The sequence below is a fragment of the Vanessa tameamea genome, chromosome 4, assembly GCF_037043105.1.
Source record: "Vanessa tameamea isolate UH-Manoa-2023 chromosome 4, ilVanTame1 primary haplotype, whole genome shotgun sequence".
Lineage (NCBI taxonomy): Eukaryota > Metazoa > Arthropoda > Insecta > Lepidoptera > Nymphalidae > Vanessa > Vanessa tameamea.
In genome coordinates this window covers 3,056,560-3,084,349 of record NC_087312.1, presented here as the reverse complement: position 1 = coordinate 3,084,349, position 27,790 = coordinate 3,056,560, and the positions used below count along the sequence as shown (strand labels likewise).

Here is a 27,790-nt window from a genome sequence, read left to right as displayed (position 1 = left end):
GATTTATACATTTTATAAACGCACACCATTGATATTATTGGCAATTTTAAACATGGTATTTTTGGTGGTAGTTGAGAGAATTGTTTTCTGTAATTAAATATTATACAAACCGTTAAAAAAATACTAACCTATACTCATTTTTAATGTTGGCACAGATATGAAATTGATCAAGGTTTTATTGTCAATAGATTGTGTCATATACATTTTTAAGTCGATATATTGTGTTCCAGAACTAAAAGAAAAACAATGTATAAAAAATGGATATATTTCAAATGTATATCTTTTTTTTATTTTGGTAAGCTGTTCGTATTTTATTTGAATACTCTGTGAAAAAAACTTTTTAAAATTTTGTAATGGACGAACAAGTCAGTTAAAACTGACATAAAAATTATACTCTTCTTAATATGCTTTGTTCTGTCATTGGTCAGAAACACGTTAATGTACATTTTGTATGTCGAGCAAGTCATAAAGTTAAGTTTTATATCATTTCTGCTAAAGTTAATAGAGCTGTTACGTTGTTCCCTTAATTTTATAGCGGTTTACGAAAATCGTTAGCTTTGAAGCAATGTCACGTAACTGAGCGCTTGAACTATTTTATTTTATAACAATATAATTTTATGTTAAGGATGACCAGCATTACTTACACGCAGTTTAAAAAAAAAGAAATTTAGTCATTTGGTTAACAATTAACAGTAGTTACAAATAGATACATACATTTGTTCACAACACTATAAACACATATATGTGTGGGCGCGCCATTATTTTTTTAATAGTAATTCTGTATTTTTTATATTTTGAATACATAGTTGGTTGTTTTCTTTAATAATCAGAAAATAACTTTTTAATTAAAATTAAAAGAATAGAAACTACCGTTTCAGAAGATAATTATCATATCATGATATGTTCCAAATGTTAGCTAAGGCAAAGCCGTACTTTAATTTTTCTTATAGAAAATAAGCGATCATGAAGCAGTAATAATATTAAATATATATATATTTCGCTTTTGGCTTCGTATTCGCTTTTGTTGCTTGACTATAATGTTCCGCGCACTCCTTCTGCCTCTTGTTTTAATAATCTAATTTTGTTTTGTGATTTGTGATAAATAAATATTTTTTTTTACACTTATAGTTTTTCAAAATAATATTTTTTTTTAGTAATTATTTCAAATAAAGATAAAATATATTCGCGCCGATGAGTTTCGAAGAAGAAAATCTCCCGAGAGATGTTGTTTTCAAAACATTAAATACTTTTTAGATTAAACTTTTTTTACTTCCTCTTTAGGTAGGTAGGAAATATAAAATGTCTGAAAATAATAAAAGCTTTACTTAATCAAGATGAGTCTCACATAAATTTCAACGGTAATTACACTGACTGTTACCACTTAAGAAACAGATTTATTTTTTCTCTGCTGACGGTCGTTTATCATTTCTTCCTATTAACATATGTTGTGATGAGATTCAAATAAGACTAACAACGAAATATGTGTTTAAACTAATTGATAATAATTACGCGTATTGTCTGTCAAAATTTATTTAAATAATACTGGCTACAAAATTTAGATTGATTAGACATTATGAAATATAGTATATAGTTGAAGGTGAAAAAAGAAAATGTTAGTTTTATATTCAATCGGATCATGATGGTATTTCTCTTATATACGAGTACATATATAGATTCTTTGGTTATGTGGACAATGAAAAAAGAAATGTATATAAGTGAACAATGAAAAAAAAATTTTTTTTTTTTACTCTAACAACATGCCAAGCGTTCCTGTACTAGGTTTATACCCGTGTGACTGGGTATACTGCTCATGTGTGTTTGTGTCTGGGTGTGAGTGAGGGTGTGTTTGTATAAAACTCTAGTATATCACTTCATTCAATAAATTACAATTGTTAAAGCATTTTGTTCCGATATTATATAAACAGATTTATCAAAATGTGTTCTTTGCTTTGTATTTATTTTATACGCGTACGTCATTTTTAAACAAAGCTTTCCAAACGGTATTAAATATTTCATTTATTTATTCAATGCCGCACAAAATAAGGCCGCATATTTCCGAGTGTGTTTATTGAAACCGATTTATTATTTAAAAACATTCATTTTTAATATAATATTTGATATATTTATGTTTAAAAACATATACTAATAAAATGTATATATATTACATAAACAAGATTATCAGAGTTATTCAATTCGAGTGTATATTTTTTGACAGTTACGAGAATTCCACCATTCAATCTGGCGTGAAATATTTGTAGAAACCGTTGTACATCACCTTTAAGCCTTTGAGCCGATAAATGATTCAGAATTTACTGCTTGCAGTGTAATTTACAAAAGTAAATATAGGCTAAGGAGACGAGGAGGAGGAGAGGAGGCTCTCAATTGGGGTTTGGTAGCTGCATATCTTTTCTGACGGTGTTTTCTTTCATCGAGGATAAGATTAATTTATAAACTCAAGTTAAGCATGCAAAATCACTAATGTCAGAACTCGCGGACGTTTTGATAGGTAACGTTTTTTTTTTTTTAGGGTGGACATATGGGCCACGTGATGTTAAGTGGTTACCACCGCCCATAGACATTAGCGCTGTTAAAAATTTTATCCATCTCTTACATCGCCAATGCGCCACCAACCTTGGGAAATAAGATGTTATGTCCTTTGTGCCTATAGTTACACTGGCTCACTCACCCTTCAACCCGGAACACAACAATAACAAGTATTGTTGCTTGGCGGCAGAATATCTGATGAGGGGTGGTACCTACCCAGATGGACTTGCACAAAACCCCGCCACGAAGTAAATTTAAAACGTTTCTAATGCACTTTTCTGTTTCATGTACTGTAAGAATTGGACATTTTTTTTCATATGTGTCAAGATATGAACACATTCCCTCGGAAACGAAATTATTTCGAGCTATTTATGAAATATTCAGGACAGTAGGGTGATAATAAATTCATCTCATGTTGCGTAAATTGTTTTCCACGGATACTGTTCGAGATGCGGTGTCAAGGTAGAGGCGGCAGTCAAAGCTGGACTTTTATAAACACTTTTAAATCGTTTTTTAACTATTAAGGAATAATTTAAACAAAAAAACCGTTTATAACTTATAACCTTCCAAATCATATCTATGTTATCTTCTGATTGGTCGTTGGTAAAAGTCCGAAAAAGTCGTCCCTTTATAATAAATACTTATATTTACAAACTCATGTCGGAAATCTTAGGTTTTACTGGAAAATCTTAAGATTTACCTTAGTTCGAGCTTTTGCAGTGACATATACACGCTCAAATCTCATGACTTAAATCTCATCGCCTAGCATTTCTCGTTAATGTTACTTAATACAGAGCTGTGGTAACTTTATATTTTAATTAAAGCACTTGCCGCATAGCTTTGTTTCGCTTATTGTTACGGTGCTTTAAAGATTTTTTTGAAATTTTTGTTTGTACATTACGTTACGAAAGAAAATCTTAAGCTATATATAAGCTATATTTATTAAAACAATATTTTATTTGTAACTAGCCCTGCTCGGAATTTCGTTTTGGACGAAATTGCTTCAAAATTTGTTGACAGAGTTTTCTTACAAACATTACTCCTTCAAATATTGAAAAAATAGCTCAAGTCCGTCCTGGGATTCAAGATTGCCTCGTTTAAAATTTCATCAAAATCAATCCACAACAGCGCGATTTTTAAGACATTTTCTGGCGTGCTCAATCACTCTGTGGAACCAGCTTTCGCCGGCGGTTTTTCCGATCCGATACAACTTGGGAACCTTTAAGAAAAGAGCGTACTCCTTCCTGAAAGGCCGGCAACGCACCTGCAAGCACCCCGGTGTTGCAGATGTCCATGGGCGGTGGTAGTCACTTTCCATCAGGTGAGCCTCCTGCACGTTTGCCACCTCTAATATAAAAAATAAAAAAAACACAGACAGACTGATCTACTTTCGCATTTATAATTTTAATTTTACAGTTTTCATAAGTTTTAGAAATAGCTGAAGATGGAGCCCGGCTTCAACAAATCACCAATATTTTGGAAATAAAAAGGATTTATTGGTTACGGTTGCAATTCGATTTACTAAATCAAAAACGGTGTTCTTACTGAATTGGTAATTTTATTAAAATTTTAAGTAAAATATTTAATAAGAACAAATTAAATATTTTTATAAAGTAGATTAGTCTTCGAAGAAAAGAAAACGTAGGGTATTGTTTGTTTTTAATGATAGCTTTTTATAACAGAACGGGTCGATTCTTTGTATAGACATCATTGAATTACCGTGACCTTTCATCTTTTGGAGACTCATCTTGTATAATTTTGACCTATTTGACGAGTCTTCATACATTAAAATCATTTATATCATCAAAGTAGTTTCAAACATTAAATGTAATATGCTATATAAAGTCGCTGTAAAGAGAAGAAATAAAATTAAAAAATTAGCACAATTTGTATACATATATTTAATTTACAAAACCATAATAACCTTTTGTGTGTAAATCACAAGTTATCGCCCGTGTCTTCGCTCGTGTATATGTATATTGAATCCAGTCCAATTATAACATTTTAACATCAGTGCTTTAATGTTAGAATCGCGTGATATTCATTGAACTAATAAGCTCAATTCACGGCTTAGATTCCTTTAGGCCAAGGTTAGATAACATTTTATTGATCTGTAAATCGTAAGTTAACCTTATTAAGGTGACAACTTAATTAATTAATATACTAAATGAGATAAGATTTAATTCAGTAACTCTCTCGTTCGTACCTAGTGTCAAGGTATTATTGGTTCAGCTTATGAAGCTCCAGGTTTAAGTCTTAGGTCGGGGAAAATCAAGATTTTAGGATTTTCAGTGAATTTGTTTTTCAGAATTACGCCGGCAAAAGCAGTTCGCGGTGTTGAATTCTCAGATCGAACGTCTTGCGACTGTTCTTAACTGGGTCGGATCGCTTTTGTATCGGATTATAAGAGTTAGACTATGTATTTAAAAGTTTATACATATGATAAGAAAATATACAAAAATAGTGTTTTATAATGAGAATAATTATAAAATATTACCAATTATTATAAATAATAAAATAATTGGTATGGTTTTATCTTTTGGAATGGAGAATGATGCACGAATTTATTTTTTTATAGTAATTTATTATTTACGTGCAATTAATAACACTTTATTTATGCCGTGGAAGAATTATAATTTCTCACGCGCGTCCGTACACGCAGAGATTTTTTTTCTAAAATAAATTTGATATTTTAAACGTAAAATATAAAAAGTGCGCATGAAGTATAGAAATAACTCAAGTTAAATAGCTTTGGCATAATTTAGTCTACAACTAAATTAGGCGTGTTCTACATTGGCACACTTGTTTCGGAATCCAGCTGGACCTCCGCCAGCTGAATAAAACTTTGTATAACCTGGTACAAGTTACGTAAGCCGTTCAAGTCGGGTGGGTATTGCATATTACAGAAGTATTTTTAATCTGTACGGATTACCGTGGAGATTTTTTTTATTCATTTAGGATAAACTTAACCGTATAATTTTTTTTCTATGATATATAATAAGTTACAGTTTATTACATTTTTCGGAATATTTGGAACTTCATTGCTTATTCGAAGCACAAGAGGAGAAAAGTCAAATAAACAACATTTGACATTCGAGTTGACGCGTTATCATTGGTCGAGAGATTGAATAATCTTTGATATCCATTATTGATTTGCGACAAGATGGCGCTATAAATGGTACGGTGCAATAAAGATTAATAATTAACCAAGCACTTTTAGTTGTGTACAATTTAGCCGAGCTATTAGCAAATTGTATGAAATACGTTAATCGTTAAAAAAACAAAAAAGGTTCGTTTATCTTTTTTTTTCGATTGGAATAGGCTATAGATGATACATATTTTAAAAAACTTGTATTAACTATTCGTTTTTTAGTATTAGCATTAAATTAATATATATGGGATACGTTAATTTAATGGTGGTCGGGCTTTGTGCAAGCCCGTCTGGGTAGGTACCAACCACTCATCAGATATTTTACCAAACAGTAGTACTCAGTATTGTTGTGTTTCGGTTTGAAGGGCGAGTGAGCCAATGAGTGAGTTTGAAGGGAGAGTATCCACAGGCACAAGGGACATAACATCTTAGTTCCAAAGATTGGTGGCGCATTGGTGATGTAAGGAATGGTTAATATTTCTTACAGCGCCATTGTCTATGGACGATGGTGACTACTTACCATCAGGTGGCCCATTAGCTCGTCCGCCTACCGATACCATAAAAAAAAAATGTTTAATTGGTTTTTAATAGACTTTTTACTTTATAAATTACAAGCTGTTGTGAGATAATCCACCTTATTGTGTACTATCATATAACGTTGAATTTTGCATACAATGTTTTAATCACAACTTACCTATAGTAATACTAGCTGAACCTGCGGCTTTTCCCGCGCGGAATTTATAAAATACAAACTTCCAACCTCCGTTTTACACCCTCAGGGGTGGAATTTCGTAAAATCCGTTCTTAGCAGATGTCTACACTCTATAAGGAACCTGCCTGCTAAGTTTTAAGTTTGTAGGTGTTGTAGTTTCTGAGATTTTATATGACGCTTTTATATTCATCTATACTAATATTATAAATGCGAAAGTAACTCTGTCTGTCTTTGTGTTTGTCTGTTACGCTGCCAAACTAAACCACTGAACCGAATTTGATGAATTTTTGAACACCTGATTACCAACCTACAACTACAGCGCGAACGAAACCGCGGGCGACGACTTATATGTTATAAATGATAAACTCCAGTATTCATATATTGCTTTTATATATTCTGTTTGCGTTTTCATATATTTTTTAATAATATTTAATCTATGTTTATACTGTAATAGTGAAATGCAACAAAGTACCAAGTCATACAAAACTCGTGTACCTACTTCCGTTTCTGTGCTTCGATTGTATGTTTGCCAATCCGATAACACCCGGCAACAGTTACGTAAGTTTGTAACTTTTACATTATGTACCTAAAGTTTAGCTATTGCCCGACCCGCTTTTGGCCATTTAATAAATGGGGGAGGATCAATGGTTTTCGTTAAATAGCCTTTAACGATTGATGGACGATTCCGCGTCGATTGGTATGTCTCATATCGATGTTTAGTAGTTTTCACGTGATTGACGCCCAAACAAAATATATATATGTACATTTATATTTACTATTTTTTTTTCCTTTTTTTTTTCTAGAAATCTGCTTGTAATTTTATATTTGTCTTTCATTCTTAATATTTTGGTTTTTGTGTAAATAATTTCTGGTACTCGATTAAATAAATATTTGTTAATATTGTTTTTTTCTTGTGTTTAGTAAACCAGACGTGATGTTCAATCATCTCATCTCATAGACACTGGCTTATTTTCATACCGAATCACAGTATTGCATTGTTGTGTATTGATATTTATAAGAATCTTAGACCCTTTGAGGGGCAACAATTATTTTTTTTACTTTTGATCGATGTGACGAATTGTTTTTTTTTATCCATATATTTCAGTCGTATCTGAAATATATATAGTTCAGATATTTCAACTAAATATTAATTACTAATTTTCTACATGTGTCGTGTAGTCGACGCGTTCTAGTATATAAATACTAAGTTTCTAGTAAAAGCAAAAAATAGGTTAGTCATACATTCACACTTAAAGGACACACACAAATCGTGATGTGAAAGGGGTTGTTTCATACCAGCGCTTCTCCGCTGTATTCAGCAGGATTGCAATCTCTGGTAATTTGTGATGCAGGATGCACAAAGCGATGCTCAGCGTTTTACTATCAGTTTGTTGCCGCTGGTGCTTTTTGAATCCCTGAAGCGCTTTCTGCTAGTTGGAGCGGAATTTCTAAAACTTTTAAAGTTTGTAAATGATGTCACTTTATGGTGAATTGCGTCACATATCAACATGATAATTTTTTTTAACATTTTTTTTTGACTAGCCATTAGTTTTTGATACAAAGTATACACTGGCTTTCCTTACATATTGGCAATTCAAACTAAATTTAAAGCCGCAATTTGTCCAACCGGTAGACAAAAGCTTGCTCTCCTCTTAAGGAGAAGACTTGCAGCTTATAACCGCGACTGTGAGGCACCACACTGCTTAAGTGCGGGTGAAGATTTGTTAGAATTTCATTCGTCATATGTTTTCTGAGATGATTAATTATATACAAAAATTAAGTACATGAAAGATCAATGGTGCGACTATCGGTTAACATTAATTGTGCTGTTGTGTATCTTTGACGTGCATTGAGATAAGCCAAGAATGCAATTTAAATAATATTCCATTTTCACCACAGAGATCAAGAATCGAATAGAAATTATATTGTTAGGCGGTACGTATAGGTATCATTGTCATATGAAGTCCTAAACATGCATCATAATAATATTAAGTAAAAAAAAGTAAATTACATTTAAAATATTATTTAACATTACGCGTAAAAAAATATAACGGTAACACATTCGGCTATTTCTAGGGATGTTTATTTTCATTCCCTATGGAAATATATTAAAACGTGACACGAATACAGATGAAATCATGCATACTGCTGAAAGAAACACTATTATACTCGTAGTTCAACGGTGGTATTCTGTATGAACTCAGTTCATTCTCACTCGTAAAATGCTCAAAATCAACTTACGGTGACAAGCTATTTTGGTCCGTATATTGTTTAAATGTTATAATTTTTAAAGTCAATGTCGCGTAACATTTTCTGTCATTACGATTGTATTCCGCGGCTTATAAGTTGCTTCTTACGGAATAGCTTTGCAATTCCGGTATTTTCAGCAGTTATTGCTTCGCTTCGAAACATTTTAAGTTTTGGAACGAAAGTAATATCATAACGCTTTGTTGCTATGTCGTCACTAAAAGTATTTTCATCAGAACTTGTAGAAATTTCTCGCAAATTCTGTTACTTTTCTTCGACGATATTAAGTAAGGTGTATTTCTGCAGAATTTTTACGGTTATAGCATAGCAATTGTTGCTATCAAATATTTGTTGCGCTTGATAAATGTTGATAAGGCCTTACCCAGACAGTAGGACATTACAGGTTATAATCGTAAATGTTACCTTATTTTTATGAGGATGTTAATCCATACTAATATTATATACGCGAAATTAACTCTAACCGTCGCTCTGTCAATCTGTCTGTTACTATTTCACGGCTAAAACACTCAACTGAATTGATTTGAGATGAAATATGTTATGAAGCGAAGAACTTCCAGGAAGGACATAGACTTTTTTTTATAAAAAAATAGACTTTTTTTATAACAACAAAATACTCTTGAATCATCTGGTTTTAGTTAAGAAACAAGTTATCACAAGGTACCGCAAAGCGTTACTTCTTGTTCGTGTTCTAAGCCTCAATGACACTCACCACAGCCTCCAAATTGCTTGCTCGGTGACGTTTCTATTCTATTCTTGGTTCTGACTTATGTGGATCGACAGTCTTATCCTTGACCTAAATTGTGTCTACTTTAGACACGAATGGTCGTATGATTCGCTTTTGGCATATGTGTATCACTATAATAAACTCGTAACGATCACATATAATTTTGTGGAAATATAAATATATAAGGAATTCAAAGAATATCACTTTAAAATTATAAGTTCGCGGAATGTTTAGGAGTACATTACATTAACACACAGTAAATTTCCCATTGCTGGGCTAAGGTCTCATCTACCTTTGAGGAGAAGTTTTGGAGCATATTCCACCACGCTGCGCCAATGCGGGTTGGTGGATGTGGATGCCACATATGGCAGAGTTTTGTTGACATTAGATACATGCAGGTTTCCTCACGATGTTTTCCTTCACCGCCGAGCACGAGATGAACTATAAACACATATTAAGCACATAAAGATTCAGTGGTGCTTGCTTGGGTTTAAACCGGCAATCATCAGTTAAGATGCACGCTTTCTAATCATTGGGCTATCTCGGCTCTGTTTAGGACTAATTTTGTAATAATGACCTAGCAAAGAAAATAAGGCATTTATCATTAAACGCTATAAAACGACTTCAACATTTCAATTTTTTTTCGTTTTGTCAATTCTCAAATAGCATTAAAATGATGCATCATCACGTTTATATGGTTAATGTGAAAATCGCTAAACCTGCAGGTGAGGGGCTTTATCAGGATGTGACGTCACGTGGCGCCGTAACGAACTTCCGGAAGTAACCACTTTAAGCGCCATGTTCCGTTGAACGCGCGCGTGCGCATAATAAAGTAATGTTTAAGTGCGGTTTTTTTTTGTTGTGCTGTTACATTAACATAAATTTTATTGACAAATCGTAAAATTAATCGTGACTAATGTTTAATCTATTAGTATTTAAAATTGTATCGTTAATTTTAATAGTAATCTTTGTTGTAGGTCAGGTTTATTTATGGTAATTGTTTTAATGTATTGTTTATCTGTGTCATGTATATTAAAAAAAAAAAAATGTGTATGCAGATTTTATTACGTTTTGACAACCGTGTGTATCATATTCACAGATCGTTAAAGATGCTCTTGAGTGGACCATTGTCATTTGTAACATCTCGGATTGTAAAACAAAAGGCGGATGACGTGCGGAAAATAACGGCAGTGAAATGACTGATATTTTTGGTAACACGTCATCGATTAATAATCAAAGTGACATAACCTTTGACGCGCTACCTGAGATTTGTATTCGCTTTTGTTGCTTCACTATAATTTTCCGTGCGCTCCATATGCCTTTTAATTTATGATTTGAAACTAGCATAAATCACATAACATCTTAGTTATTATAGTTAGCGACAACTTACTTCGTATCAATGTCGTATCTTATTTACAGTGATACGCTATTTTGATCCGTATAACATTTAAACGTTATATTTATAACAATCAATACCGCATACCATTTCTGAAATTGGACGGTTGTGTTCTACGGTAAATTTTGAGTTTGTTCTTATAGAATAGCTAGATACACGATTTATAGATGAATTAAAATTCAATATTTGAGTTACATTTTTGTGATGGTTCAAATACATGTGCGATTCTGTAAGAATTAACTTCGTATATCACTCGTGAACACGTGACAACGTGACAACTGACTTACGTTGATACGCCATTTTCATTCGTGCATCCTATATATTTTATAATTACTATTAATCATTGTCGCATATAACGTTATGATATTTAATGTGTTCTCCGTGTTCTGCAGTGAGTTTCTTGTTTCTTTCTTTTCTGTCAAAACTAATTTGACAATCGAAAGAAGAGGACAACGCGTCGTTTGTGCAATCACTCCCTAAGCATAGATGAATGTATTTTGCAACTTTAAAAGGTCTTATAAACATAAGTAGGAAGGTAGGTAACTTGCCGTCGTCGAACATTCTACCACCAAACAGCAATAGAAGTGTTTAGTTCTGGTGTTAAGGGTGAGTGAGTCAGTGTAACTATAAACCAAAGGTAAATAACATATTTGTTTCTAATGTTGGTGGCGCATTGATATAAGAAATTACTAAAGTTTCTTACAGTACCAATGTCTATGTGCAGCGGGGACTACCATCAGGTGTCCCATTTCCAATCCGGCAAACTCTATGACATCAAAAAAAGTATTGGTGTAGGGTAGCAGCGATGACGGCTTAAATACTAACAGCCTATTTACAAGTCCAAAAGCAAATTTAAGCAGTCAATGAACCGTATAATTAAATTATCCAGGTGTTACGTAAACAACCATTTTAAATTATTCTAGGAGGGTCAATGACGTTTAAATTTTTTTGATATCGTTACAACGATAGACGTGTCGTTAGTCATTGTATTGTTATTGGTAGGTATCTATTTTGTACATTTTATATTATGTATAATAAATTGTATCATAATTTTATATGATTCTTAATTTTACTTTGCGAATAATGCAGAAATGCTTGAATGCGTTTCACATTAAAGACGGATAAGAAAATCATTAATCATTCACATTAGAATATTCATGCGAGTCATTTCCTTATAATTTTGATGGTTTAGGGCGCGCGAGCACTTAACTTTAAAAATGTATTTGGATATATGTATGTATATAATTACAGAAAGACAAAAATTATAGCTAGGTCACTTGGTAGTAAGATACCCATCGTTTATCCTACCTCCAGGAATACTTAGTATTGTAGTGATGTTCGTGTTGTGAAGAGCGAGTGACCGAGCAACTCAGCGATATAACTTCTTACCGCACAAGATTGGTGACGCATCGATATAAAGAAATGGTTAATACTTCCACTTACCATCAGAAGGCTCATTTAGTAGTACTATTATAAGAAAGACAATCACAAAAATAAAATGCTATCTAATAAATGTTTAAAAATTAGATACACAGATTGTAGTGTCACAGCATGGTGGCTCAAAGGATGGTATCCCCACCCGAGAGTAGAAAGATTGGGTGCTGATCATCCAATCTAGTAGAATAACCTTAGCTTACCTTAATAATAAGCTTAGTCAATAGGCTAAGAGGTAATTATTATTATTGTTATAATTCATTCTCTGATGAAAATGAAGGTAATAAATAATTATAAGTGTAGCGTATTTAGGTTTATGCGTACATTGAAACTGCAATATTTGTCTATGGAATGATTTGACGTATGACGTACTTCCTTTCTCTCTTCCCTTCTCGTGTGAGCCGCGGTAACGTGTGTTATGTGAGTGCGCCGCGCTTTTGAAATTAGCTTGTGTAACGGACTTATCCTTCTCCTGTAATATCATCCATCCCTTTGGCTGTGTTCTTCGAGTGTATGAAGACCAAGGGAGCGCTCTCAAGAAGAACGTGTCTTCATAAGTCAGAGCCCAGTTTTGAGGTAACAACTCCCCTTTATTCCTTAAATACAGTCCACTTTTCTCTCGCGCGTACAATAAGAATATCGGAATGTTGTATTATATAATAATATATATTGTCGGAAGATTGTAGCCGACCTTACTTTGTAATTATGTGGAGGCTCCGGTTTCCAGGGAGGAAATTAAACGATGATATCTTGCGTCTAATTTGTATGTAGCTTTTTGAGAATGCATGTAATTTCCCCGCTATCGTGGTAACAGTAAACCAGATGAGATTATGTGTACTATAGTGTGCTTTTAAATAAAAATTAAAATGACGTTTTAAACTATGTATTTAGATCTCAAATTTATTTATGTATATAGGAAACGCACTGTTACTAAGATGTCAATTTATGTATTTTTTTGTTATAACAATTTCGGAATTAAATTTTTTGTAATTGCTAAGATTAATTGACGGTTTTTTTTTAAATTTATAATTATTTTTATAAATGGAAGATCAGAGTGGAGATAATACTGCGTATATAATAGGCAGATCTTTAAATATCGATTTGGCTAAACCAGGCAAACGGCTGCGGTATAGCTAGAAGATCACTTGTTTAGTTTGTGCTTATTGCCGAAAAAGGAGTGTTGGAAAAACAGGATTAAAAAAATAGCCTATATTACTATGGCGAACGGTCATAGTTCCATATCGATACTTAGTTAATTATTAGATTAAAATTTCAATATAGATTTTATACAAAACGAAAAAGAACTCAAGAAAGCAATCAAGAAACCTCCAATCGTTACGTGGTTGAATGTCACAGGATGTTAAATTTTATTATTAGAAACAGTGGCTTATACTGCCCAGTGGGAAAAGGGGATTTATATATAAAATGCTTAAATGTTTATATTCAATTACTGCGAAAATACAGTGCTAAATAAATAAAATGTTTCTGTTATAAGCTAATTAACGTTTCTGAATTTAATTTAACATGGTCTCTATAAGAACATAGCTCTTGCTCGTTATATAACATTGTGTGAATTAAAGTTGCAAGAAACGATTCGCTTTCACCTGGAAAGGAATTTGCAGGAAATTCGGTAAACTGTAAACTATTCAAAGAACATTATGGAATGGTGAGGTATTTTTTTGTAAACTTATTTTTGATAAAATATGTAATTTATTTCGTATTTGGAAATTGATTGGAATTATGTGGAACATAAAAGCAACTTCTCCACAAAAATAAATTGGAAAATTGTGTGTTGTTAACAAAAATTGCTTTGGTTAAATTTAGAAATTGTATAATAAATGTATGTTATAATCTTATACTTAATATTATAAATGTGAAAGTAGCTCTGTCGGTCTGTCTGTCGCTCTTCCACTGCCAAACCAATGAACCGAATTTTATGAAATTTGAACTCCAATGAAACAAATGAAACAACCAATGAAACAAACTTGAATTCCAAGGAAGGACATAGGGTACTTTTTTGGCTAACACATGACAACCAACTCCTAAAAAGCGAGCGAATCCGCGGGCGACAACTAGTATTGTATAATTGTTGGGTTCATATAACAAATAAAAAACCGAAATGTCTAACAATTTTTGTAGACGCACTACTTTACTTCGAAAATTGGTAACTACGACCTTAACGTCTACGTTTGATGACAATTTCAAATATAGACTATTTCTAAAGGAACATAATTCTTCTTGTTCCTCGAATTTGTCAGTTGTCAGCACTTTTACACTTCGTCTTTGATCTTCGTTTAAAAGTTGGGAAAATGGTATTTAGGGCGCAGATTTATAAGTCACGTGTTAAATTGTTTGTTGACAGTGTGCTCTTTGAAATATAACATATCGTAATATACGATATGCATTCCAATGTGAATGACAATTTGGTAATCATCGACTCCGTGAAGTTAATAATGATAAAATCTATCGTAACCGTTCAGTTATAAAGCCACTTCAGGTTTAAAAGCTTAAGAGAGTCAACGCGATTAAGAGGCCAGTGAAAACATGTCACAATATCTAGAATGAAATCCAATGATCGGTTACAGAGTTGGGGACATTTTAGGCCTTAGTGCGTCTGTTATTAGTGGACTTCTTTTTCGTTCTATTTTCCCATTTCAAGCGCACAAAAGGCGGCAATGTTTTCCATCGCGTTTTGTCGATGGCCGCATGCTTGACATGTCAGGCCATTCCGACGTTTATCGTTTCTCTGACGATAGTGTGTCTCTGGCATCGACGTTCCCTTTAGTCTTGGTTTGTACAGAACTACAGAAAAAATCTTAACTAAATTATGGTCAAGACTAATGCTAATGATCGAAGACAAGATAATTATGCTGAAAATAATAGAACGTATGCAGACGGCGGCGTAGGTCGACGGAACTGCAATAACTGCAGAGAAGGTTCTCAAGGTCTTTCTCACAGAAGCCGTGACAACGGCTATGAGCCCTTCCGATGCCAGTAGATTTTCTTAGTACATAAACAAATATTGCCTATTGCTTAGTAGACATTTTTTGAAAAATTTTTTGATGATGAAGTGTTTCTGTAAAGTATATACAAATATACATAGGAATTTATTAGCAAGAATAAAAATAAAATGAAGAACGAAAAGATTTTTTGTTTCTATAAATGAATAAAATCATCGAAAACAATTCACAAAACGCATAACAAAAGTTATTAGGTACTTATTTTGACAAACTACACCACTTTAGGGCGTATTATGACTCCTTTTTTAGTGGTTGTGTATTTATTATAACTAATGTCCGCATCGAGTATCAATTTTAATAATAATTGTTAGATGAGAAATAAATTCATATGAATTTAGAACATATATTTTATCTATATTTATCGGTAACACAGAGATTACCAATAGCTACGAAACGAAACGAAATTGAAAAAGAAAAAACAACAAATTCGCTTAGCCTACATACGAGAAAAATTAGATCGCTCATTTATATATTGATTTACTTATTTATTTAAATTAGTTTATGAGTTATTTATAATATAGTCCTCTGTTGATTTACTGACTGGTGATAAAACGGTGTTAGCTTGGTGTATAACCGCTTAAATATATATAGCCCATTCAATAGTCGGTTGTGTATTCATAGGGCCAATATCTATGGAGCAGGTATCCACTGACAATATCGCCTGTATTTTTTTTTTATTGGTTGGCGGACTAGCATATGGGCCTGATGGTAAGTGGTCACCATCGCCCATAGACAAAGGCGCTGTAAGAAATATTAACCTTTGCATACATCACCTATGCGCCTTGGGAACCAACCTTGGGAACTAAGATGTTATGTCCCTTGTGCCTGTGATTACACTGGCTCACTCACCCTTCTAACTGGAACACAACAATACAGAGTACTGTTATTTGGCGGTAGAATATCTGATGAGTGGGTGGTACCTACCCAGACGGGCTCGCACAAAGCCCTACCACCAAGTAGATACCAAGAAATACTACTGTATGCCTTCCTAATATTATCAGGTTCCCACTCCACAAATAGTCACAATAATTAATAAGAATAATATGTGGTACAGATGAGTGCAATCAAGATTTATGTCGAAAGAATTTGTAAGCTGAATCGATTCAGTAAATGATAAGATTATGCATTAAAATAGTTGATTTTGTCAAATGTATTCTACGAATATTATATTATAATATGTATTCATGCTTATAATAAATAATAATACAAAAATAACAAAGTTTATTGAAAGAACACACGCAACGATGAAATAAAACGAGAAAGATCTTATCAATGAAAACGTTGTTCGAATTCATTATGGAATCGTTTTAAAACTGACGATTTGAAAATTTTAGAGGAGTCGCGATAGATCAGCGGCTAGAACACTAGGAGATTCTATATTATTGCGCCGATCCGACAATAGTCGCTTAGCATACATACGTACACAGGGACAGATATACAGCGTTAGGCGACTATATAATGATACGTAAATAAGAACGGATATTTCAATAAGAGTTATAACTATTGGTAGGTACAAATTGATGTGAAGTAAAAAAATGTCTACCTTTTAGCGTGTACCGCTTAGTTTTCATTCAAAACATACAATAAAAATACATAAAATACATTAAGAGCCTGTAAATTTCCCACTGCTCGGCTAAGGCCTCTTCTCCTTTAGAGGAGAAGGTTTGGAGCGGGTTGGTGGATACACATATGGCAGAATTTTGTTGAAATTAGACACACACAGGTTTCCTTACGATGTTTTCCTTCACCGCCGAGCACGAGATGAATTATAAACACAAATTAAGCACATGAAAATTCAGTGGTGCTTGTCTGGGTTTGAACCCGCAATCATCGGTTAAGATTAACGCGTTCTAACCACTGGGCATCTCGGCTTTTATGCAAAACATACACTTGTAAATAAATCTACGGAAATTCGTAACACGAAACTCACAAGGGAAGATGTACAGGTCCGTGAGAACTTATTTAAAATGTACGTTAAGGATCGCTCCACGAACATTTACTTGTTTTACATTAATTTTATTGTTTCTTCGTGATGTTACGAAACGGTGTTAGTGCTGGTCGTTAAAAACAAGCACGAACGTAACACGGTTGTTTCTTGAGAGAATATAGTTTATATATATTGATTAATTAAATATATTAACGGGTGTATGCTACTTGTAAATCTTTAGGTTGGAGTGTTTATTCTGTAATTTGTATAACAAATCCGTTTTTTTTTTAATTTATTCATAGTGCAAATAAAATGAAATCAAATCGAAATATACTTCATTCAAGTACTTTTGAATCGTCATTTAACAAACTATATTAAATGAAGCTACCACTGGTTCGGAATGTTGATTCTACCGAGAAGAACCGTCAAGAAACTCAGTAGTTACTCTTTTTCAACTTTTCAACAACAATTTTTTTCAGTATTTTTTCTTTCTCATTATTAATAGGTTATATAATTGATTGTTTTATGTTACTATTTGTAATGTTCATGATAAAATGGTGCAATATACCATAGTTTTAATGTACCTACTTTGATAACGTTATGTCAAACTACTACTATACTACGAGACGAGAGAGATTCACAATTTTCTAAGGAATGAAAAGACGTGCGAAAGGATTTCTGAGATATTATACCATCAAGAATAATTAGTGTTACGACAGCGCGCGGTAGTGTATAACATCAAGTTCGAAATTTAAATTAATTCGTTTGCACTGTAAATTTTTTTTTAAATTTAATATTCTATTTAATTTTAAAAAACTAAATATAACCTAATATGGCTAAGTTTTGATTTTATGCGCAAGTTGTGTATCTATATAGGTACCGATAGGTTATTCTGCCGAAAAAAAATAACTTCTCAACGGTGGTTTTCTTTTTTAAAGAATGAATCAGTCCGTTTTAACTGGCTAATTCATTATTTATTATTATTATTATTTATAATCAGAACTCGGGAAATATCATCTTAGATTTCATATTTGGCAGCGTAACGTAGGAATAGCTTGCTCTTTCTATTGTTTCGATACCATTGGCGAGGCTGACCTCTTAAAGTCAGGTGGTATTTCCTCGTCTGCCTTTATGAAAATACTGAAGAAAAAACCGAATTTAAATAAATTTTATAATAATAAAATTGTCGTAGAAGTTGTATTAAATTTTTTTTTCTATTTCAGATGCACAGGAGTAAACCATTGTAGCTTCGTGCTGTCGGAGGATTATCCTCCTTCCAGGAGCTGGTCTCCTGGTGTTGTATATTTAAAGTACGCCTGTTTTGATGGTAAGTTAAATAAAATGTTTTCTATTACTATATAGTTATTACGCCGTAACATTTATCTCAATGGAAATATTATATATAAACTTACTAAAGTTTTACCGATAAATTAAACGTTATGAATCAAAGACAAAAGACACACGCACGACATACCGAGTTAGAAGATCAAATATAAATTAAAAAATCGGAATACAAAAGCCGAAAGCGAATAGTCTAAAAAGTCAAATGGTGATGCTGTATGGCAATAAAAACGTGCAAGTACAAAATATAAACGTAAATCAAAACAACAGAAAATATATACCGAAGGTATAGACAATTAATTGTCTGTGGAAATTTATTAATTTGAGAAAATATTAGAATATGAACTTTATCGAAATAAAATTTGAGTCAGATTTCAAAATAAATCATTAGTTTTAGAACATTTAACCTGCCAGGTGTAATATATTACTGCATATGAACCCAATTTCATATTTTCGACGATATATAAAGATATATTTCACGTTGGAGCTTTGTGAAATACATAGAATATATTATAAGGGTCGGAAGCCGAGCTCTATTTTGTCAGTAATCCTTTTAAATGTTTCAGAATTAATTTTATAAGTAATCGAAATGGCGTAATTATTTGGAATTAAATCTGTTATTTTAAAGTAGATCATTGTGATTGTTAAATATGTATTTATTGTTTCTTTTCCTTTGATAATTTTCAATTATTATTATTATTTGCGTGACCGTTTCAAGTTTGAAGAGAAACAATATTGCAGTGATTATGTCTTTGAGTATAAAAAAAATTTTATGATTTAAATATTATTTATTATTATTGCATAATGTATATTTATGTGGTAAGTTTTTAATTTATATACTTAAAACCGTTTGTCCACATTGATCAATGCACCACCAAAACTACTGAGTGTTGAAAGCTGAAATATGGAGCGTAGGTTTATTTTCTAATGTAGGCATTCCCTAAGAAAGGATTTCGAAATTTCTTTAACTAAACTTCAAACGGGGAAATAAGGCAGGTAAAATTGTATGAATTTTAACGTACGAAGTTATAACGACGAAGTTATAACGACGAAGTGACGTGATAATTATGGACTCATTGTTTGGCTCAGCGAAGTTGTAGAAAAATCGTGTGCGTCTCGAGACGCCCGACAGAAGTGATAACTTTAAGTAATCTAAGTTGAACTATTCAATATTGAATTTGCATAGCTTCAGAAAAGCTTAGGTTGTTACTTAATGTCTAGATTAATGGTCCAGTGTATATCGCAAGTTCGCGTGCTTAATATTTACTTACGAAAGCTCAAATGGCTGTATGGTTTTTTAATAAACTTTGACATATAAATGATGATTTGGTCATAGAATAATATACATTATTTTGATAATTATAAAAAAAAAAGAGTTTTGATTAGATAAAAAATATAAGACCACGGCTAGCCCAGATCATAAAACAAAAGGCATGATAGAGAATTAAAAAAAGCGAATACAATTTTATTTCTGTTAGAGGTAGTGCGAGCGCCGAGTTCTTTTGTTAATTTGTCAAGAGTGCTCTGTGCTCACTTCAATTATTAATTACTAGTTTTCGCCCGCGGCTCGCCTCGCGTTTTACGGGTTGGTTAGTTGTTAGGCATAGAAATTAGCCTACGTCCTTCCATGGATTTCAAGCTTGCTTCATATCAAAATGCATTAAAGTGGTTTGGCCATGAAAGAGAAACTTTATTAACTTTACTTTTTTACTTGGTGGTAGGGCCTTGTGCAAGCCCGTCTGGGAAGGTACCTACCACCCACTCATCAGATATTCTACCCCCAAATAACAGTACTCTGTATTGTTGTGTTCCGGTTAGAAGGGTGAGTGAGCCAGTGTAATCACAGGCACAAAGGACATAACATCTTAGTTCCCAAGGTTGGTGAAGCATAGGTGGTGTAAGGAATGGTTAATGTTTCTTACAGTGCCTTTGTCTATGGGCGGTGGTGACCACTTACCATCAGGTGGCCCATGTGCTCGCCAACCAATGCCATAACAAAAAGAAACAGACTCAAACACAGACATTGTTACTTTTTTATTTTTATTTATAGTATATATTTTGTTTCAATGTTATTTAATTTCGTGATATGATTTTTATACTTAACGTCTACCAACACTAAATATTATTTGAATTTTGTATAAATAGAGATGTATTTACAATTAACGATTATAATTATTGTTGAATCTGAGCCGAGTGTTTACTCTACCTGGTTAATAAATATTGTTTATAATAATATAAGAATTCTTTCGCTATCCCGGCCCACCTTCCGTTTCAAATCTGAGTCGGTTAGTTTATGAACATCGCTTTTTTATATGGTCATAGAACATAAATATATCGGTATATCTATTATCGCTAGTCATACTGTACGCCCCTTTGAAGAATAGCTTTTACAATTCACACGTGTCAACGCGAGGCGTGAAATTAATTCTCATCAATAGGCAGATGTGTGACATTGTGACGTCACACTTATCAAATGCCACATGCCATTCAATATATCGATATTGGGGTAAAAGCTAGGGTTTGAATGTCGCTTATATAATCGTCCCCATTTTAATAGCGCGTCAAATATAATGGATATTTTTTATACGGAATATCGTTATTCTGACGTATTATTATTATAGTAGTTGTCGCCCGCGGCTTCGCTCGCGTTTTAGGGATTAGTTGTCACGTGTTAGGCAAAAAAGTAGCCTATGTCCTTCCTTAGAGTTCAAGTTTGCTTCATACCAAATTTCGTTAAATTCGGTTCATTGGTTTGGCAGTGAAAGAGCGACAGACAGACAGACAGACAGAGTTACTTTGACATTTATAATATTAGTATAGTATAGATTAATTTTAATATATACGTCACATAAATTATAATAATGTTAACGTTACAATATAATGCTCTGATTATATGCCATTTGTTTGAAAGGCAGTTGGAGTGCTCGGAACATTTTAGTTAATCAACAAAAATCAAACGCATATGCAAACATTGCGAAACGATGCATCTTTCTGCTAATTAGTTAAAAGTATTTCTAGTCTTTTCCAACCACGAAAGGACAAAATCCAAATAAATAACTTTTGAAATCGAATTGACGCATTCTCATTGGTCGAGAGTTTAAATAAAATCTATGATATTCATTATGGTTTTGCGAAAACATAGCGTTTTAAACGTTGACGAAAGTTTTATCGGTACTTAGGAAGCAAAATTTAAGGAGTTTAGTGTAATAGTGTCATATTATAAATCAAGGATATTAGTCAAGAACTATTCCATTAACAGCCTGTAAATTTCTCACTACTGGGCCAAGGCCTCGTCTCCCTTTGAGAAGAGGATTCGGAGCATATTTCACCAAGCTGTTCCAATGCGTGGTGTTGGTGGAGTACACATGTGGCAGAATTTCGTTGAAATTAGACACATGCAAGTTTCATCACGATGTTTTATGCACGAGATGAATTATAAACACAAATTAAGCACATGAAAATTCAGTGGTGCTTGCCTGGGTTTGAACCCGCAATCATCGGTTAAGATGCACGCAATCTAACCACTGAACTAACACAAGAACTATTAGTAGTGCACAATATAGCTGAGCTATTAGAAAATCGAATGGCATACGTGAATGTGAAGTATGTTTATCTTTATTTTATCTTATCTTCGATTGTACTAAACTGTACATGTGTGTGTGCTATTTTGTATGTCTCTAACAAATTGCAGTGAAGTAGCGTTTTAGAATAAATTCCAAACGCAGCCTTCTCTTTAAGTGGAGCGGATCATTTACCAAGCATTGGGAGAGTTACGTATTGCTACGTAACAGTAAATCAATTTTTCTCCCTAATACCATAATATTTCGTTTTTTTTTGCATCCATAAATAATTACATTTGCAAACTATATAATCTACAAAAAAATTGTTCCCACAAATTCGGATTTGCTCCATTTCGGCTATCCTTAGGGATCTGTAAGCAGGTCGGCACGTGTCACGTTGCTGGTATTTTTACACACGTGTGGACTAACGATAACAAGATCTTTTTATATAGTATTTATTCAAAGGACTTGGTCATTGTACGCTTTTTGCAATGTCTGTTAATTTTTATGTTTATTTAATTAAATATTTTTATTCAATAAAAAATATTTTAACAAGATTATCTTATTATCAATAGATATGTGACTTAAAGAATTATAAACCAATTACATTATATAATTAATTATAGATAGATAATGCACATGACGTAGATACATTTTTACTTTAATAACTCTGACTCATATTGAATTCAGAAGACATTTAAACAAGATACAGCTATTTTTTAGTAGAATTAGTGATAAGTGAGTACTACCCACGTAGATAGAACCAATCTCAACCACCAGTTCATTCTTTGAATTCTTTTTTTTAAATAATACATTTTCTTTTTATATTTCACTGTTGTAACATTTTATTTGAATCGCTTGGTTAAACTCCATTATATACGATTTTACAACATTTAACAGTGTATTTAATATAATTGATAACGACTCTGATTTCCCTGTTGACAATTACTGTAAATGGCATAGTATCGTACGAAGCAAATTATTTTATATTACAAAGCTGTTAAGATACAGTTTCGCTTACAACAATTGACGAATTTATTGCATTGTTCGGTATATATTGGTGACTAAATGCATTAACAATTTTGGCTCCCCTCAATACGTCGCTATAGCCATTACAAGTGGACCCTTTTAGTTTTATATCTGTATATCGTTACTATTTGGCTCTATAAATGCAATATAGATCTATTTAAAGTGGCCTATTCCGTGTCAAAGCTAACATATTTCAAGGATAATGTCTAAAATTAAGAGTAGTATATTATATATCTGTGGTTAGTGAGACGTATCACATTTCAAAGTAAACGAACAAAGATAATATGTACTACTGGCTTTAAAGAATTGTGTGATGTATTTTGATAAATTTAAATATAAAGTTCAATAAAACACTGACGAAATACTCGAGCGGGATGGATCTATTAACGAATCTATACCATATATAATTTATTATAAAAGCCAGATATAATATCTTGCTAGTTTGAAGCATAATATATGTATATATTCGTGCTTATTGTATACAGTGTGTATTTAGATTATATACTTGTATTTTATATGTATTGATATATAATTTGTGTATTAAACACATTTACTTGGTGGTAGGGCTTTGTGCGAGCCCGTCTGGGTAGATACCACCCACTCATCAGATATTCTACCGCTAAATAACAGTACTCGGTATTGTTCTGTTCCGGTTAGAATGGTGAGTGAGCCAGTGTAATCACAGGCACAAGGGACATAACATCTTAGTTCCCAAGGTTGGTGGCGCATAGTTGATGTAAGTAATGGTTAATATTTCTTACAGTGCCTTTGTCTATGGGCGGTGGTGACCACTTACCATCAGGTGGCCCAAATGCTCGTCCGCCAATCAATTAAAAAAAAATCTATATTTACATTTATTTATTAGTTTTAGTAATAGATTCATGTTATTTCATTCATTATTACAGTACCTCATATTCTATGAGCTACCCTAACCTAACCACCGTTGGTTGCCTGGAAGCGATCGCTATGTAGCGATAAGGTCGCCATAAATTGTACGCGCCTTTTATTAAGGCTGGATCTGTATTGTATTTATTTATATTCTCTGTGAGGTTTACAATAAAGTATAAAGTAATATAATAACATAAGAATTCATGAAAATCACTGGAACATCGCCTGTCGACGACGATTATGGTCTACTTAAATTTCATAATCATGAATATTTACCTATTTTAAATGGCTTATATTTATATAGAGTCTGTTAAACGTAGACTGTCTGTTAACTATAGGTTTTAATAGAACATTCATCCTGTTACTTTGAACTTTTCCCTTTTTTATATATAAAACTAATTGTCACTTGCGGCCCGCTCGCCTTTTAGGGGTTCGTCGTCAGATGTTACGCGCGAAAAGTTAGCCTACGTCTCTCCTTCGAGTTCAAGCTTGCAACACACAGACAGACAAATAGACTCAATATAGATTTTAATCAAAATTTAGTTGAATGATATCAACAATTTTTGCAAATTCGTTTTATGGTATAGAAAAATGGCGTATTCATTTTGCGGATTATTTAAATTGGGGTTGCTGTCGGGGGTTGATTGCATAATTTGGCGATATATTTATATTATGCCGCGCGATTAGTGTGCTCGTTTACTGATTGCACGAAATATCTACCCAGAGTTAATGGCATTGGATAGGTTTACTTCGATAATGTATCAATTCACTAAGCTCATCGGTTTCGGGCAGCCTATCGATATCAAAATCAAAATGTACTTCATTCGAGTCTTAAGTCTATCAGAGCTAGCGATACTATCGATAGTATCGATAATATTGATCTAACGATACTATCGATAGTACTATCGATATCCTAAATATTTTTTGTGGTCGATTATCGATAGTCAAACTATCGATAGTTTTGCAACGCTGAGTCATAGCACTCTGACGCAACCGAAGTGATCTTAGACCTAGGATCAAATTTATAAGGTATGGTATACAGCTGCAATTTTCGCGCTATGAGTTAACCATCCCGGTCTAGGATTTAAACCCAGGACATTGAATTCAGAACCCTCATTAGGTAGCCACTAGACCAACGAGGCTATTAAGTTATTGTATGCCACGGAAATTGCAGTGTGGCAAATTACCCTGTCTGTAATGGTGTTTTTATCTGAAATGAGATCTTGCAAAATCTTTCCGATAACAATCAGTTTCGGACATTGATATTATTTATTGAGGGATTTAAATCCGGATCGAATGTATGCTATTAAAATATTTTGTATATATATTATCTAGGGTTGCCAGTCTCTAAAATATAAAAGCCGGATTCAAAATGTACATCGTGAAAACCAAACATATTAGTATATTATGAATCTTAATTGTTAATATTGCGAAGAAATTTAACATATGTTATTTAATTACAGCAACAACTTCTTTTCAACGCTTTTTGTTAATAAAGTCCTAGAGTAATTGTTTTCTTTGTTAACTTATTTGCCCATAGAACTTTGAAACAGACCGTAAATGCCACACTCCTTAGCAAAAATCTCCTCTCCTGTCAGCGAGTTTGGAGCTAGTTCCAACACGTTGCTCTGTCTGTCTAACTCTGTCTGTCTGTTGCTCTTTCACGACCAAACCACAGAACCGAATTTTCTGAAATTTGGTGTCAAGCAAGCTTGAACTCCAAGGAAGAACATAGGCATACTATTATATGCCTAGTACGAGACGACTAACCCCTAGCCGGGAGCTGTGGTTCATAAGAATACATTTAGCACATGATTTGGCTTTAGCAGCCTGGAAATTTCCCACTGCTGGGCTAAGGCCTCTTCTCCCTTTGAGGAGAAGGTTTGGAGCATATTCCACCACGCTTGTCCAATGCGGGTTGGTGGAATACACATGTGGCAGAATTTCGTTTCAGAAATCAGACACATGCAAGTTTCCTTACGATGTTTTCCTTCACCGCCGAGCACGAGATGAATTATAAACACAAATTAAGCACATGAAAGTTCAGTGGAGCCTGCCTGGGTTTGAACCCGAAATCATCGGTTAAGATACACGCGTTCTAACCACTGGGCCATTTCAGCTAGATTTGGCTTTATATAAGTCAAACTAACATTTTCGATTTTCGACAATTACGTACATGTACCGAATTGTAACCGAATTTGAGATTTTAATTGAATTGGAAATGTCTGTTTTTAACTGGTTTGAATAGTTCGTTAAAGGTCTATATTTTCTAGAAATGAAAATATTTTTACAGGTACTACGATTACCTACGGTTCAAGCCCAAGGCGCGGTTCAAGGTCGCTCGTCCGTAGCAACGTAAACATTAGTCAATACGTACACAAAGGTTATTTAAGGGAGCGTTGCGTCATAAACGCTTATGTCAGTTAGCCCTCACTTATGAGTTAATTAAAATTACAATATTGAAACTATTTGATAAACATTCCAAAAACGCTGTATAAACCCCACAATAGGTCAAAATAATAATAATTTAAAACAATAATATTTTTTTAACACATTTTTAATGAAGAGATTATTATTTTATTATAATGTAGGTAGGCTTATGGCCCAAGTTACGGTAAGTGGTCAGCATCGTCCATAGACAATAGCGCTAAATAGCATAAGGAAAAATAAACATTGCTAACATCTCCAATACGCCACCGACCTTGAGAGCTAAGATGTTATGTCCCTTGTGCCTGTAATTCCACAGGCTATCTTCAAACCTACACACAACTATACTAAGTATTCCTTTTTGTCAATACAATATCTGATGCGTGGGTGGTGGTACCTACCCAGACGGAGTTGCACAAAACCGTACCACCTAGTGTGATTATCATGACCTTTCATCTTAACCGAAGGTAACGGGCAAGTCTGGGAAACCACAAGGGTTTAAGTTCCTAATTTGTGTTTAATTATTCATTTCTTGCTTGACGGCAAGGAAAACATCGTGAGTAAGCATATACGTGTCCTTTTATTTTGTCACGCTCCACTGTAGCGACGTGAAATGGGATTCAAACTTTCTTCTTTAAAAGAGTCCCAGCAGTGAAATATAACAGGGTGATTCTTTAATTTATTTACTTAATACACTTAACTGTGTACCCCAGAAGCGAAAAGAATGCTAACATATAACTTAAGCAAGATCAATGACGTCCACTCCGGACGTCTTTGATCTTGCTCGATAACTCAAATTAAGCGAAATCACGTGTATCGAATCACGTATCAAGTATATGTGAAGACCAAGTATTTAAATCGGGGTTAGCAACATTTCCGCGCCTAATCTGTGCTTATGATCTACCGTTCTCGGTGTTGAAGGAAATTGAGGTGATACTAGGGGTTGGTAATCTGGTGCTAGGCATAGAAAAGTATGCCTACGTCCTTCCTTCGAGTTCAAGCTTGCTTGATACTAAATTTCATAATATTCCGTTCAGTGGTTTGATCGTAAAAGAGCAACAGATAGACAGAGTTAGACATACAGAGCAACGTGGTGGAACTAGCTCCGAGCTCGGTAACAGGAGATCTTTGCTAAGCAGTGGGGCATTTACGGTCTGTTTCAGAATTCTATGGACAAATAAGTTAATAAAGAAAACAAACATGAAAATGTAACATCGGCAGTTTTATCGTTTAAAAGTCCCATTATGAATGTACAGTATTGCGTGACCAACCTTATCTTTAAATCAATGAATTATTCCTATGGATTTTCATATTTTCCACTGTTTGTGGGGCGGGATCGTAACCGTAAAGTACTTTTCCTTTGTTAAAT

At 33.4% G+C, this 27,790-nt stretch overlaps 1 protein-coding gene across 1 annotated transcript in view; it reads left to right on the top strand.

The window, feature by feature from the left end:
• The window catches only part of LOC113394404 (uncharacterized), a 118,355-nt gene that overhangs the window by 63,064 nt on the left and 27,501 nt on the right, over window positions 1-27,790 (top strand). The window contains exon 3 of the mRNA XM_026631709.2: window positions 18,400-18,503. Coding sequence (XP_026487494.2) covers window positions 18,400-18,503 — 104 coding nt within the window. The remainder of the gene's footprint in view (window positions 1-18,399; window positions 18,504-27,790) is intronic.